Consider the following 15,241-nt stretch of genomic DNA (forward strand, 5'->3'; position numbering starts at 1 on the left):
CCCTTGAACAGAGCTAAAGGTGAAATTTACATCACTGTCGAAAAATTTCTGGCCCTTCTTTTTGCAAAAATAATGTAACTGTGAGAGTTGCCTTCACTGGCAGGAAAGTAGCAACCTGTACTGTCCTGAGGAAGTAAGCATAAAGGGTAGGTTGTCTTGAAGCCTCATTAGGCAAAGCTCGCTTAAGACTAGGTCCCCAGGGCTCTGTGAATGGATGGCGACAGCCAGCCCCTTTTCTGTCACCTGAGCCTGAAAATTCATCCGCAAGTGATAAGCTGACAGAGCTGGTTAAAGAGCAAGGCTGAGAACAGCTCCCTCTCGGTGCATCTTCTCACCTTTGTTGACTTCTAGAAAGCTACCGCCTCTGCCATCAGTATCTCCAGCACGTCCTAATGTCTACTCGAGGCATCCCCGTCCCCACCCCCAGGTGGGCCGATGCATCCAGTTCCCCCAGAGTGTTTGGGGAAAAGGAGAACAAGAAAATCGAAGCAACAGCCTCTTTTGTTGCCATTCCAGAACAGAAGGACATTTCAGAGTCTTTAAGGCATCTCACCAGGGAGAGAAGATTCCAGTGTAGCAGAAAGGAGGCCGGCAGTGTTCTGCGGCAGATTTATATTTACACAGGGCCAGGGAGGAACAGCCGCTGGCTCTGTCAGTGCCGAAAGGATGTATGAGCCCTGAGCAGCAGCTGGGCAGCCTCTTTTTGCAGGGAACCTAGGAAGAGGCCTTCCCGCATATTTTCCCTGTGAACCTGGGCAGCCCCTCCTCCCCCCACCCCTTCCCTTGCTAATTTCAAAGGCCCTCACAGATGCCGAGGCCAGCAGCCAAAGCTTGCTGAGAAACTTCAGCAAGAGAAGAGCTCGAATGATTCGGGATGACGATTCCTTCTCCTTCGTCTGCTGGGTATTAATAATAGTCACTGCTTCATGGGGTTGTTGTGAGGATTAAAGGAGTTATTAATTAAGTGGAAGATGATTAGAAGGATGTGTGACCCAAAGAGTGTTAGCCGTCTTTAGTCATAGTAGTTGTGGTAGTATTCAAAAGATCAGCAAGAACGTGAGAGATGAAATTACACTTTATCTAAGGAGGCAGTTGGGTGACCAGATGACTGGATATTATCTGATTGAAGTGAAGTGTCACAGCTTTGAATGAGGACTTCTGTGTTGGAGGAAATGGGTCAACAGAGCCCTGCAAACGAAGCCTAGAGAGGTTACAGAAACTGAACCCATGGCAAGTTGGCTGTTGATTACAGAACCATTGAATGTAGGAGAATAAGTGTTACTAATTTATTCATTTATGAATATTTTGGAGACTTTGGTCCAAAGCCTTCTTGAACAGTTGAGAACATTGAGGGGTCAGGTTAGATCAACTTTTCCTAAGGACATGCCCCCCAAGAAGGTAGGAGACCCTCAGAAAGCCTTTGTCCTTCATTCCACAGTGTCCTCCTATGAAAAAAAGGTTGCAGGATGGAAGGCCCACTCTTCCTCAGTTTGTAGCCAGTTTTGAGGCTTGACAGTGATACAAGTGGGACATGGTCTGGCTCCTTTAAACAAAGGTAGAGCAGGTGATTTCGTTACACATGTAAAACTTGGTCAAGTATGCTACCTACCTCTTAGAATTGTGAGGAGTCAAAGGTGCTTGACCCAGAACCAGGTAACTGATCAATAAATGTTGATTTATCCCCCTCCTGAGAGGGGTTCATAGTAGTTTCTGTGGAATGCAAATAGTATTGTCAGAATTGAAATTTGCACACAGTACTGTCAGACTCCAAAGCCTGCTCCCAAACTCGACTATAACGTAGGCAACTGTGGTGCAAAGCAGAATTAAAGCAGAGAGAGAGATGTGAAAAAGTTGAAGCTCTGTGTCCCAAGTACTGCTCAAATGCTCACATTAGATTCCAAACTTAAGAGAGTAAATTAAATTCTTAAGTTGGCACTGTGGTTGCAATGAGACGCTAAATATATTGCTTTTGTATCCATTCTGGACTAGTCTGAATTGCCAGTATCCTGTTCAGTGCACAGGGAGCCCAAGGGAGAAACCCCAAGTGAGGGAGATTGGCCCAGGCGTGTTGGGAGGTAGAAAGTGGGAACTGGCTACTGTCCTTCAGCGGCGATGCCCCAGGCAGTCACTTAGCTTGTGAGAACCACAGTGCATTCAGCAAAAGTCTTCTTTTGTCAAGGATAAATGGGAACAATCCCTCTGGAAAAAGATGGCAGCTGAAAAATAGAAGGGGAAATCAGGACTCTTAATATAAGGAGCTGCAGAACTGGTGTGCTGAAGAGGTGAAAAAAAACTCTTATGTGCAATTGAACAGTTTGCATCCTTGGAAAAGGGCTGGATCCAGAAACTTCTAATATATATTTCTGGAGATTTGGTGTCTTTCCCACAAATGCATGTGCCCCTCCCCTACCATAGCTCAGCATTCATTCATGCAACAAATACTGCTACATGCCAAGTGGAGTTCTAGGTGCTAAGGAAATGATAGTGTTTCGTTGTTGTTTTCTTTTGTTTTAATGTGGACAAAGCTCATGGGTCTTATATTCTAGAGAAGACAGACAACAAACAAGTAAAGAAATACATAATAAAATACCAGGCTATGGTGTAGAGAAAAAGTAAGCAGGGTAAGACATAGGAAATGTTTGGAGATAGCTGTCATAAATTGGGCTGGCAGGGAAGGGCTTTCTGATGGATGATCTTTGATCAGAGAATGATGGGAATGAGCAAGCAGGTATCTGGGGAAAGAGAATTCCAGGAGATGGAAAGGCAAGTGCAAAAGCCCTGAGGCAGACACGTGAGGGATGTGGACAGGGGCTGGGGTAGTCAGAGCAGAGAGAGCAAGAAGGAAAATGCAGGAGATAAGATCAGACAGATGCAGGAAGCAGAGCAGGCAGGACTTTGATGGCGGGGAAGCTTGACTTGTTTTCTGAGAGAAAAAGTCTCACTTCTCATTTATGTTTTAATAGTATCATTTCATCCAAGATGAAGGCCAGAATGTTTGGTTCCTAAACATTCCAAAAGGAACAGTTCATTAGTGCAGAAAAGGAGACAGTAAAGAGGAGGGTACCTTGTAGGAGAGGTGTGTTTACATTCCTTCAAATTTTAAGTGAACATAATTCCTACACAATAGAGGTCTGCTTTCAAGCACGATAGGATAGCTGTCCATCAACCCCTCTCTGCTGTGGGGATAGAAAAGGAGGAGAAATTGTACATAAAAAATGCAAAATAAGCAGGGGTTTGTTTGACTAATGTCTGAAAAAGTCATATAAAAATTAACTAGTGTTGATGGCAGGGCAATAGATAAAGGAGGCAGGAGCCCAGTGGTTGGCCTGGGAAAGTCACACCAGTATTAAAAACTTCCCAGAAATGGCCCACAAAGTGGATAATCCACAGGTGAGTAACAAGTGACTGAAATACAACAGTTAAGACAGCAGTTTTGATGAAACAACCTCCAAAGCTTATTAAGTGATTTTCAAAAGAAAACAAATTGGCTTGAGCCTCCTCCTAAAATAGGCAGGTATGTAGCAAACTATTGATATAATGATCTTGGGAGGTTAACACAAGCTTTGCTCTGGCCTTTTCCTTCTTGTTGCTCTACTTGTAAAACCGTGGTCTCTGGATTGTTGATTAGGAATAGCTTTGCTTTTAACGGTTCAGAATCCTCCCAATACTGTGGCCTTGATGTGGAGAAACACTTCGTATTATGACACCTTTGGACCTTTGAATCTCCGAGCCACCAACGTGTACAGTCCTGATACCTGGACTCTTATACTATCATCATTCTCAGTCCTGAAACACAGGCACTGGGTCTACAGAGCCCAGACTCTGGAATCGAACTGCCCATATTTAGACCTTGGCACTGAACCCTGGCTCTGTATTTACTGGTTGGGCTTGCATGTACCTAGATTTCCCCATGCATAAAATAAGGGAAAATAATAGAGTACTTGTAAGAGCTCAGTGTAAATACACACACACACACACACACACACACAGAGTAGTGTGTGATAAAAAGAGTTCCTTAATGCCAGTTATTCATATTATTAGTGATATCAGCTTATAGTTTGGTTATTTTTCTTTCTTTAATTCCTTCCTTCCCTTTTTTCTTTTCTTCTTCTTTTAAGATTTCTCTCTTGTTGTTTGTTTCTTCTTTTCCCTTATTACCATCATTAATCTTCATCCTGTCATTATTGTTATTGTATCCCAATAATAGGCTGTAGACACACTTGATTTTGGCAAATAATATGGCGGCATGATGGTGAGTGGAATGTAGGCGGAGTCAATGCTAGTACTTTACAGATGATACAAAGGCTAATAAACACACCTTCTTACAACCCCTGGCCCAGAAGGAAAGTGGGTGGAGGAAGGGGCAAGGGGAGGGGAGGCGTGAAAGGGGAGGAAGGAGGGGGAGGATGGAAAGAGAATAGAGTGAAGAAGAGCCACAGAAAATCCTGAGGGGGACAATACCCACAATGTACAGAACATAAACATGAACTATTTCCTGAAGTGCTTTACCATCTTATCATGGGGATAACTTATCCTTGATTATAAGCACTACTGCAGTTAACACTTCAATATAAATACGTGCATCAGGAAAACCTGCTTTTGTACGAATGAGGCCCTTATGGGCCACCATAAAGGTTGGGAAGATGTAAAGATGGAGTGGGAGGTGGAGACCAAGAGAACAATGGAAGCTTTAGGGAAATGGATAAACAGGTTGATACAATATCAGCTAATGGGGTGCATCTGAGGCAGATAAAAAGAGCACTGACTCACAGGAGGAAAGTCAGAAAACGCTCCATCTTCGGGGAGCTGCCGTGTCGTCTTGGCCATGACAAGCTGCAGTATGTCTTGCTGGCAGTATGTTTTACAGTGCTGGATGGCATCGGTGAGAGTGAAGAATCCTTATTTTGGTTTTCAGGTGACACCAGGGACTGCAGAGAGAGACGTTTTCTTCTGGAACTGGGGAGATGGACCTGAAACCCAGAAAAAACTGAGCCATTACCTAGAGATAAAGGGATGAACTCCCTGGCTGGGAGAGGGGTAGGGAGATGGACAACCAGGCCGGGACTCAGCCTCACATCATCCCACTGAGCGCCAGTGTGCTTCACCCACCTCCTGACCGGAGTGTGCAGCTTCTCGCTTGCTTACGTCCTGGTCCTGGAACCTGACCTGCGGCCGAAGGAGAGGTAAGGTTCTGCCCCATCTCACCCTGTGAACTTGGGCAAATTGCTTACCCCTTCAACAACTCAGCCTCCTGATCTGCAAAACGGGCGATGGAAGAGTGCCTTCAGATCAGGTTAGTGTTATTAAACTGTGTCCTTTGGAAGCCCTTCAAGGACAAAGGTCTCAGGGGACAGGGAGAATGGGAAAAGGTTGTGTTTCAGTTTTCCTTACATCCACATTCATCTCCTGCCCCGCCGCCACCGTGGAGAACAGCTTTTTCTTGCATGAACTATGTGTTTGCACTGCAGGGCAATATTAGGTCTGCAAAGGGCTTTTCAAGGCTAAGATTGAAAACCCACTGGCGTCGGCCATCTCTAGGATTGCTTCTGCCTCTTATTTTCTGTTTCTGTTTTTCATGAGGTGACATGAGAGTACCTTGTGCTGAACACACGGTGGGAAAAAGGCCCAGAGAGAAGTAAATTGGAAAAATGGGTGTGTGGAGGGTACCAGGGCTTTGGCTGAGGGAACCCCCAGGGCTTGCTTAGGAGGAGGCAGAGGAAGGGTCTGCGTCTCGCTGGAAGGGGTTGTTCTCCCCTACCCCCCTCACAGTGGTCTCTCTCAAATGCAGAATTAATTCCTCATACTTTAGATTACAGGAAGAATCCAGTTTGGAGCACTTATTTCTTACTAAGAGTGTGCTATGTAGTCTGTAATTTAAGATATATTACCAAAGACAGTATGATGAAAATAGGTGCTGCTAATTGCACTAATTGGGATACACATTGCAGGGCTGGTTCCCTGCAGTGATGGTTGCTGTAAATGCTCAGCTTTTTTTATCTCCAATTGGCTGCAGAGCTTCAGATATTAGCATATTGTTATAATAGGTTAACGTTGAGATTACTGGTGTTCAAAATATGTGGATTCTAGAAATCTCATATTATAAAAACCCCTCTTGTATTTGCATAGAGCACTGCAATCCAGGGAACTCAGCAGTCTGTACTCTTCACAGTGGTGCCTGAAGCTTGATTCTGAAACTGCCCTTTATCTGGCAGTTGATTCTGCGATTGCCTGATTCATCCTCTAAAATTAACAGAAACTCTGCTTCCAGAACACTGTCACTTTGGTTTATGCAAGGGCATGGTCAGAACAATTAAGAGGGCAAAGTTTTGGGAGTTCATCCAGTTTATAGAGCAGGTTGTACGCCTCTTTTGTTCCTTTGCAGACTTTTGTTTGAGGCCTGTTTCTGATAGAACCTGGGAGCAAAGTTTTGGGGGCAGAAACTTACATGTTTGCCACTCAAAATAGTGAATGCAACCAGCAGCATGGTTATCACCTAGGAGTTAGAAATACAGAATTGGGCCCACCCCAGACCTACTGAATCAAAATCACTATTTTAATGGGATCCCAGGCGATTCATGCACATTCTGTTACAGACTTCACCTACCTCTGACTTTAGTTGTTGATACCAAAAAGAATCCAATAATTGTGAAGCATGAGATTGGTTTAGGCCAGTTTGCAACAGAAAGAAGGAGAATTTCCAAGGATTTTATGCTGAGAGGAGCTGGGAAGGAAGAGGGAAAGAGAAGCAGGGACAGAAGTAAAGCTTAGTAGAGGTTGCAGACTCACATGCTTCCAGGGACAAGGCCAGTATGGGAAACAAGGGAAGTGGGCGGGATAGGAACTATACTGCGACCTGGAGAATTTGTGCCGCTTTCAAACACAGCCATCACTGCTCCGCTCTGGACGGTGGCCGCACAGAAATGTGGGCCCAGCATTGTCAGACCTTCTGACTTTTTCAAGAGCCTGGAATATACATTTTAATGGGAAATTCTCTGATTTTTATTCAGTGAGGCCCAGTAGACTAAACCTAATTCTATCAGCTAATAACAGCTGAGCTTACACAGTCACTAACTGCTTAAAAGGGCCGTGGCAAGTCACTTCTCTCTATATCTATTTGTGCATTCCTTTCATGGGTTATTATTAGAGAACATGTAATTTCCCAAATCCATTAGGATAATAATGACATGCTTGGGAGACCTGAGTCAAAGGCTCTGAGAATACATCGCTGGTTTCAGTTGGAGATGATATCCCTTGGAAAGCCGGAAACCTGCAGTTTTCTTACGGGGTCTCAATTTTCTGATGGTGAATCCAAGGGTTTGGAAAACACGCTACTTAACCATGCGTTGCTATGTGAACAGGTGGCTACTATAAGCTTTGCAATTTGGTGTTATGTAACTGAGTTCAGAGTTGAGGTGTTTGATTGATAGAGTTTTCTTTCTCTAGGGAGACACCAGGCATTGGGAGTGAGCAGTGGTAGAGGGTGGGAGAGCTCGGAACCCTCAGGTGAATGCAGTGAGCTGCTTCCCTGGGGATGTGCCTCAGAATTGATCATTTTCAAGGCTTTGTCTAAAGATCCCCTCCATTAAAATCGCTTGGAGTGTATTTTGAAATTCAGAATCCCAGGTGTGATTACAAATCTGCTAAATAAAAATCCAGGGAATGAAGCCATGAAAAAATTTTAACAGATACTCCAGATCATTTTTATAAAAATTAAAATTGTAGGGCAATAGCATTTCAATGAGAGAATGCTAGGTGGTAACTGATTATTCTCCATATCTACTGAAGATAGAGTAAAAAGAAATGCACTTAATCTGCTGCAAAAAGAATGAGACCGTGTTGGAAAGGACAATAGGATTGAGATGCTTGAATGTGACAGTATCATGCCAGTGAGAGAGCATCCCTGATTTAGACCAGGTCCATATGTTGTCCTGTAAGCCAGTTCTCTGGGAGGAAAAATACTATGACTTGTAGTGTCTCCCTATTTCTGTGGTGCAAATACTCCCATCATGGCCAATTTCTTGCTACCAACATGTCATCACTGAATGGGAAGTTGGGAAGGGACATGAAGAATTGGCTCTCATGAGCCTGTGCCAGCTGGCTCTAGCTGACCACAGGCAGCCCTTCACAAAGCAGTCCCAGAGGAAAATGTAAGTGCACGGAACAGTTAATGCTATCAATACATACAGGAATTAGATATAAATGTAACTATATATCTAAATATATAATTATATATATAAATGTAATATATATATATATATATAATTAATATAGTTTAACCACATAGAAATTTATATGAAATCCCACTGTAGTGTTCCAGATAGCTAGGTTGGACTAGGTGCAAGGTTTCTTTACCTTAATGAAGCCAGTTTACACACCTGGGGCTGTGCTTCCCAAAATGTCCATGTGAATCACCTTTGGATCTTGTTAAAATGCAGATTCTGGTTCCACAGGCTGTGGGGCGAGGCCGGAGAGTCTGTGTTTCTAACAAGCTTCCAGGTGAGGCAGTCATGCTGGTCCATGGACCACTTTGAGAATGTCAGCCGAGAGTCAAAGCAAGTTGACTCCTTTTGCCCCTTTCCCTTGAACACAAATCAAAGCCTCAAAACTTACATTCCAAGGGGTTGAAAAGTCATACCCTAGTTAGCACCAGCGCAAATGGAGATGGAGAGTTCCAAACATGAGAAAAATTGTCCTGGTGTTTGGTTAACCAGTTCCACAGTGTTCTTCCTCAGGAAGGGAGTAATTGGAATGGGTAGAGAGAGTTCTTTTGCCTAGGGACCAAACCCAAAGGGCAGTTCCCTGCCTGTCTGTGTGCCTGAAAATGGGGATCATAAACAAAAGCTGACTCTGAAATCTGCTTTACTAAAGATGACTGCAGACATGATAAATCGATTGCCTATAGAGGCCACATTGGACTTGGGAGGACCAGGGACATCCACTGTAATGAGGGGTTCTGCCTGATGTCCCTCTTTTATATGTACCACTTCAGGGTTCCTAAACAGTCTTTTTTTTTTTTTTTCCTAAACAGTCTTTTAAGGATTGGGACTGGCTCTTGGGGCCAAGAAAACCAAGCTTGATAGTGAGACAATAAATCTCACTTCCGATTGAACAAGAATAGAGCGTTTTGAGTGTTTATGGGTGTTCAGCATTGTGCTAGTGTTTCACCTGCTTTTTTTTTTTTTTTTCCAAATCCCCCACCAATTATACACGGAAGGTATTACTGTCCTAATTCTCAAGTGAGAAATTGAGGCACAGTGAGATGATTCAATGTGCCTGATGTCGAAGGGCAAGTAAGTGGTAGAGCCAGAATTTAAACCCAAATCTGTTTCTGCATTTGCTGTGTATATTTGTCCTTTTTGCTTCTTATCTGTAAACTTTTGTGAATAAGGATCATGCCTTCTCTCTTTATTTCATCATTGAGTACCCAGGTAGGATTGTGTCTGTGTGTGTCTGTTGTTTATATACACAAAAAGTCTACACACAATGCTTTGTTTCTTGGAGCTCTTGGGGACTGATAACTGTGCAAATGAAAATGAAAATGTTAAATCCACATTATTTATATGCTTATATGTTCACACAGTCAGTGTGTTACAAATAACTCCAAACTATTCAATAATTATTGTATATAATTTTCAATATGCAACTGATAGAATTCGCTAATAATGTACAAGAAAATGTGTATGTGGTATGGTATGAGCACACATATGGACCACTCAGGGAGAAGTCAACAAACCCAATAGCAGAACGGAGCTGGAGAAGCTCTGTACATCGCAATGGGCACATGAGAGAAAGACATTTAAAAGCCTGACAAGGTCAGATCAAGATGATGGAGTAGGAAAATCCTGAGCTCACCTCCTCCTGCAGACACAACCAAAACTACAACTACATATAGAACAACTGTCTCTGAGAACAACCTGAAGACTAGCAGAACAGATTTTCTATACCTAAGGATATAAAGAAAAGGCCCCATTGAGATGGGTAGGAGGGGCAGAGATGTGGTCTAATCAGAACCCACACCCCCGGTTTGGCAACCCACAAGCAGGAGGGATATCACAACCACAGAGGTCCCCACTGAGGGGCAAGGGGTCTGAGCTCCACGCCAGGCTCCCCAGCTTGGGAAACCTGCACTGGGAAGATGAACACTCATAATATCTGGGTTTGAAAACCAGTGGGGCTTATGTCTGGGAGAGCTGGAGGGGTGTGGGAAACTGAGACTCTGTTTTTAAGGGGGTTGCACACAAACTTACTCTCCATGAGTCCCAGTGCAGAGGCAGCAGCTTGAAAAGCACTTGGCTCATAGAAGAAGGAGAGTCATTGACTAATTTTAGGACATGTGCTAGAGGGACCAGGATCTATTGGAACTTTCTCTGGGTATGGAGACACTGGCAGGTCACATTTCTTTTGCTCTCCTTCTACCTAGCTGGCCCAATGCTGGTGGATATCATTTCTGACTCTCCCCATCTACCTTGCTAGCACTGCTTGCCCTGTCCTGTCGCTCACCTGGGGACTTGCCCCAGCTGGCATTCCTCCAAAGTGTCCCCCTGCCACATCACACCTGGTGGGCAGCCTTAGCACTGGCACTCCTCCAAAGCAGCTCCCACTCTAGGGGGTTCAGCGCTGCTCACCAGTGCTGCCCACAGCAGCCATAGCCAGACCTCGTAGACAGCTGGGCCAGGGACCAGCCCTGCCCAGCAGAGTGTCTGCAGCAGTTGTGGCCCAACCACAATGAAAGCATTCATGCAGCCCACACAGGGGATACCCCTAGAGCCCCTGGCTCTGTTGACCAGGGGAGATTGCACTACTGGGCCCCACAGGACACCTTCTACATGAGGCCATTCTTTCAAGACTGGGAGACTTAGCTGAAATAACTAATGCATAGAAACAAACACAGAGAGTTAGGCAAAATGAGGAGACAGGAATACCCTCTAAAGAAAAAGCAAGTCAAAACCTCAGAATAAGAACTAAACTAAATGGAGATAAGCAATACCAGATAAAGAATTCAAAGTAATAATCATAAACATGTTCACCAAACTTGGGAGAAGAATGAATGAACTTAGTGAAAACTTCAGCAAAGAGATAGAAAATATTAAAAAAAAAATATTGAAGAATACAGTAACAAATGAAAAATGCACTAGAGGGAATCAGCAGCAGATTAGGGGATGCAGAAGAATGGATTAGTGATCTGGAAGACAGAGTAGTAGAAATTACCCAATTGGGATAGCAAAAAAAAAAATTTAAAAAGAATAATTGAAGGGACCTCTAAGACAACATCAAGCATACTAACACTCACATTATAAGGGTTCCAGAATGAGGAGAAAGAGAGAAAAGGACAGAAAGCCTATTTGAAGAAATAATGGCTGAAAACTTCCCTAACCTGGCAAAGAAAACATATCCAAGTCCAGGAAGCATAGATTCCCAAACAAGATGAACCCAAAGAGACCCAAACCAAGGCATATTGTAATTAAAATGGAAAAAATTAAAGATAAAGAGAGAATCTTAAAAGCACCAAGAGGAAAACAAATAGGTACATGAAAGGAAACTCCCATAAGACTATCAGCAAATTTTTCTGCAAAGTTTGCAGGCTAGAAGGTAGTGGTATGATATATTGAAGGTAATGAATGGAAAAAACTTACAGCCAAGAATATTCTACCCAGCAAGGATATCATTCAGAATTGAAGGAGATATAAAGTATTTCCCAGAGAAGCAAAAGCTAAATGAGTTCATCAACACTAAGTTGGCCTCACAGGAAATCTTAAAGGGCCTTTTTTAGACAGAAAAGGCCATTACTGGAAACAAGATAATTATGAATGAAAAAAATCTCACTGGTAGAGGCAAACATATAGTAAAGGTAGTGGATCAACCAGCTATAAAGCTAGTATGAAATATAAAAGACAAAAGTAATGATCTATATCTAAAATAATTGATACAAAAAATAAAAATACGTAAAATATGACACCAAAACCACAACACATTGGAGAGGGATTAAAATGTAATGCTTTTAGAATGTGCTTGAGTTGAAGTGACCATCAACTTAAAATAGACTGCTATATATAGGTTGTTATATACGAATCATGGTAACACAAACCAATACCTGTAACAGATGCACAAAAAATAAGAGAGAAAGGAATACAAACATAACACTTAAGAAAGTCATCAAATCACAAGGGAAGAGAACAAGAGAAGAAGAAAAGAACGGAGAAGAACCACAAAAACAACCAGAAAACAGTTAACATAATGGCAGTAAGTACATACCTATCAATTACTTTAAATGTAAATGGATTAAATGTTTCAGTGAAGAGATATAGGGTGACCGAGTGGATGCAAGACCCATCTATATACTGTCCACAGGTTACTTCAGATCTAAAGACGCACACAGACTGAAAGTGAAGGAATGGAGAAAGATAGTCCATGCAAATGGAATCAGAAAGAAAGTTGAGGTAGCAATAACATATCAAATAAATAAATAAAATTTTAAAAATAATAGTAAAAATAAAAGCCTGGCAAGTGCCTTGACGTAGTGAAAAGTCTGAATCAAGCCAGCTATGAGATGCCCTTCTCAGATCCCCACCCGTTCTCAGACCCCAGGAGTGTGGGTTCAACTCTGGCAAGGCCTTCTCAAGTGGAGGTCTGCTTGGCACCCTACAGACTTCAAACTCAAGCGACACTCAGGACAGGGAGTCGGATCACCCATGCTCTGGAGAAGGAATCTCAGTTCCACAGCACCATCAGTCTTCTTGGTAGCCTTTCATTTTTTCCTTTAAGAACAGAGCGCTGGTATTAAAAGTTGTGGGCTGCTCCCATCTGAGGAAGGGTTTTCCTTCCTTATGCTTCTGCATACTGTGGGGTAAACGGTACATGCTTCTTGAAGTGAGAGTCAGCTCTATCAACCTCTAATCTTTATAAGTGTGCAGACACTGTGTATGTTGGCCCAATTATTCTTCTTCTCTGCTTCCTTCCTGGCAAAGCCAGCATCCAATGCCAATGACTAAAATGCTATATACCCACTTGCCCAGTATCCCTTATGGCTACAGGTGGTCATGCCATTCATTCCTGCCAAATTAGATTTAAGGAGAAGTGTGTTAGGGAGTTCAGGGTAAAATTTTCTTCCCTGATGAAAAAGGGTGCTGTAGCCAAAGAAGTCCCAGCTCCCCTCTATCTTGCTTGTGGTCTGGTGGTGTAAACATGTGGTGTCTGGAACTACAACAGCCATCACAGGCCTAAAGACTGTAAGCCAACAGGTCAAAGATGGAGGAGAGGAAGGATGGATAGAGCCAGGGTCCTTGATATCATTGTTAATTTAATGACCAGACCCTGGGACCCAGACTTCCAGACTCCTTGTTCTCGGGGATAACTTGAAGTGTTTTTGTTTAAGCCGTTGTTAGGTATTCTGTTGCTTGCGGTTTAAAGCATCCTAAGTGATACACAAGTTATGTGATCTCTCTGAACCTAAACTTTCTCATCTAAAAAGTGTGGTCAGCACCACCTAGGAGAATTGGGGGTAACTAAATAATTTGATCTACATAGGTCACCTGACAAAATGCTATCTCAGAATACTCAGCACATTTTAGTTAAGTGTAAAGAAAAATTGGAAGTGTGATGCACTGCTTTTGGCTGAATATGAATATTGCTACAGCTATTTTATGAACCTTTTAAGGTATAGAGTGAACAGTACAATGATTTTTTTTGCTTTACATTCCTTTATATTATTACTTTGTAAATATCATGTATGTGTAAATATGCATACCCACACTTACATGATTTTTTTTCTCCTAACATCTTTTTTACTGCTTAGTTGGGAAGCAGACTATTTCTCCCTTCTCTGGGAAGGAAGGGAGATTATCACAGTAGAGTTCAAAGGCTCAGAAAACAGTCTGGGTACTTAACGATAGCTCTCCATTTAAGAACTCTTTCTACAGCTGGCTAGACTGGTTTAAGCCTCATCATATCAGATTTTCCTGGTAACATTTTCCAAGTTTGTATAAGCTTCAGCAGGCTACAGACTTTACCAGAACCTTGGACAGGATGCTCATTGATCTACTATGAAAACACTGTGAAACCCATCTTCCCCCCCAGATGGAGGAAATGCGTTCGCTGGTAAAGCTTCCTCTCTTTTGTTTCTCGTCTCTTTGTCATTTCAGAAGTGGCTGCTCTCACAGACTCTTTGGTGGTTGCTGAAATTGGCTTTATTTGTCTGCTTCTTAGAAAGCAATCAACTTGTCTATGAAAATCATCTTCCATTGTCAGGCCAACAATGGCTCTTGCAGCCTCCTCTGTATCTTCAAGTAGAATTCAAAAGGCATTGGTCTCTTCCAATTCCAAAGGGCCAGAAAGCGCCCAAGGCTTGGCTCTTGAACTGCCTGACTAAAGTACCCCTGTGTCTTCCTTCCTTCTCAAGGAAGTGTGCAAAATGGCCCTTCCTCCCTGGAAATTTTCAAGAGTGCTGGAGTGGACAACTTCTTTTATGCTCCTCTTACCTACTTTTTTGCAGTACACTGTACTGCAAGATGCAGAGACCCATGTCTTTGGTAAAAGTGTTTGCAGGCTGATCTGGCATAGGCTGGTGCTGAATTGGACCAGCTGCCAAGGAAGGCAGCCCTGGTCCCCATACCCACATTTGCCTTGCAGACTGAGGTCATATGGTTGTGACATCTCACCAGATTCAGAACCAAAACATTGCTCAAGATGCAGCTTTCATGAGTAGTGTGAACTGGAGGCAGATGCTCAGTACAGACGGTCCCTGACTTACAACTTTTCGACTTTATGATGGAACGTGATAGGCATTCAGGAGAAACTGTACTTTGAATTTTGATCTCTTCCCCAGGCCAGGGATATGTGGTACGATACTCTCTTGTGATGCTGGGCCGTGGCGGTGAGCCCCAGCTCCTAGTCAACCGCGCAGTCACGAGGTAAACAACCGATGCACTGACTACCATTCTGTCTGTCACTTTCGGTACAGTATTCAGTAAATCACATGAGATATTCAACACTTTGCTATAAAATAGGCTTTGTATTAGACGGTTTTGTCTAACTTTAGGCTAATGGAACGGTTCTGAGCAAGTTTAAGGTAGGCTGAGCTAAGCTATGATGTTCAGAAGGTTAGGTGTATTAAGTGCCTTTTTGACTTACAATATTTTCAACTTGTGATGGGCTTATCTGGGACATAACCCCAACAGAAGTTGAGAAAGTTCTGTATTTACATTCCAGAACATTCTGGAACATAGTCAAGCAAAGCTGCTCCTTC

At 43.0% G+C, this 15,241-nt stretch overlaps 1 protein-coding gene across 3 annotated transcripts in view; it reads right to left on the reverse strand.

The window, feature by feature from the left end:
• Positions 1-1,398: 1,398 nt before the first annotated feature.
• The window catches only part of MED30 (mediator complex subunit 30), a 42,575-nt gene continuing 28,732 nt past the window's right edge, over positions 1,399-15,241 (reverse strand). The window contains exons 5-6 of one of the 3 annotated variants that reach the window (XR_005017068.1): positions 4,771-4,970; positions 1,399-2,216 (exon numbers count right to left, since the gene is read on the reverse strand). Coding sequence is in view for 1 of the 3 variants with exons in the window: in XM_036830687.1 (XP_036686582.1) it covers positions 4,862-4,970 (109 nt within the window). In the remaining 2 variants the exon portion in view is untranslated. Of the gene's footprint in view, positions 2,217-2,920; positions 3,177-4,604; positions 4,971-15,241 lie in introns of those variants that run through there. The other 2 variants (XR_005017069.1, XM_036830687.1) reach the window with 2 other exon arrangements.

The sequence above is a fragment of the Balaenoptera musculus genome, chromosome 17 (assembly GCF_009873245.2).
Source record: "Balaenoptera musculus isolate JJ_BM4_2016_0621 chromosome 17, mBalMus1.pri.v3, whole genome shotgun sequence".
NCBI classification, from domain to species: domain Eukaryota; kingdom Metazoa; phylum Chordata; class Mammalia; order Artiodactyla; family Balaenopteridae; genus Balaenoptera; species Balaenoptera musculus.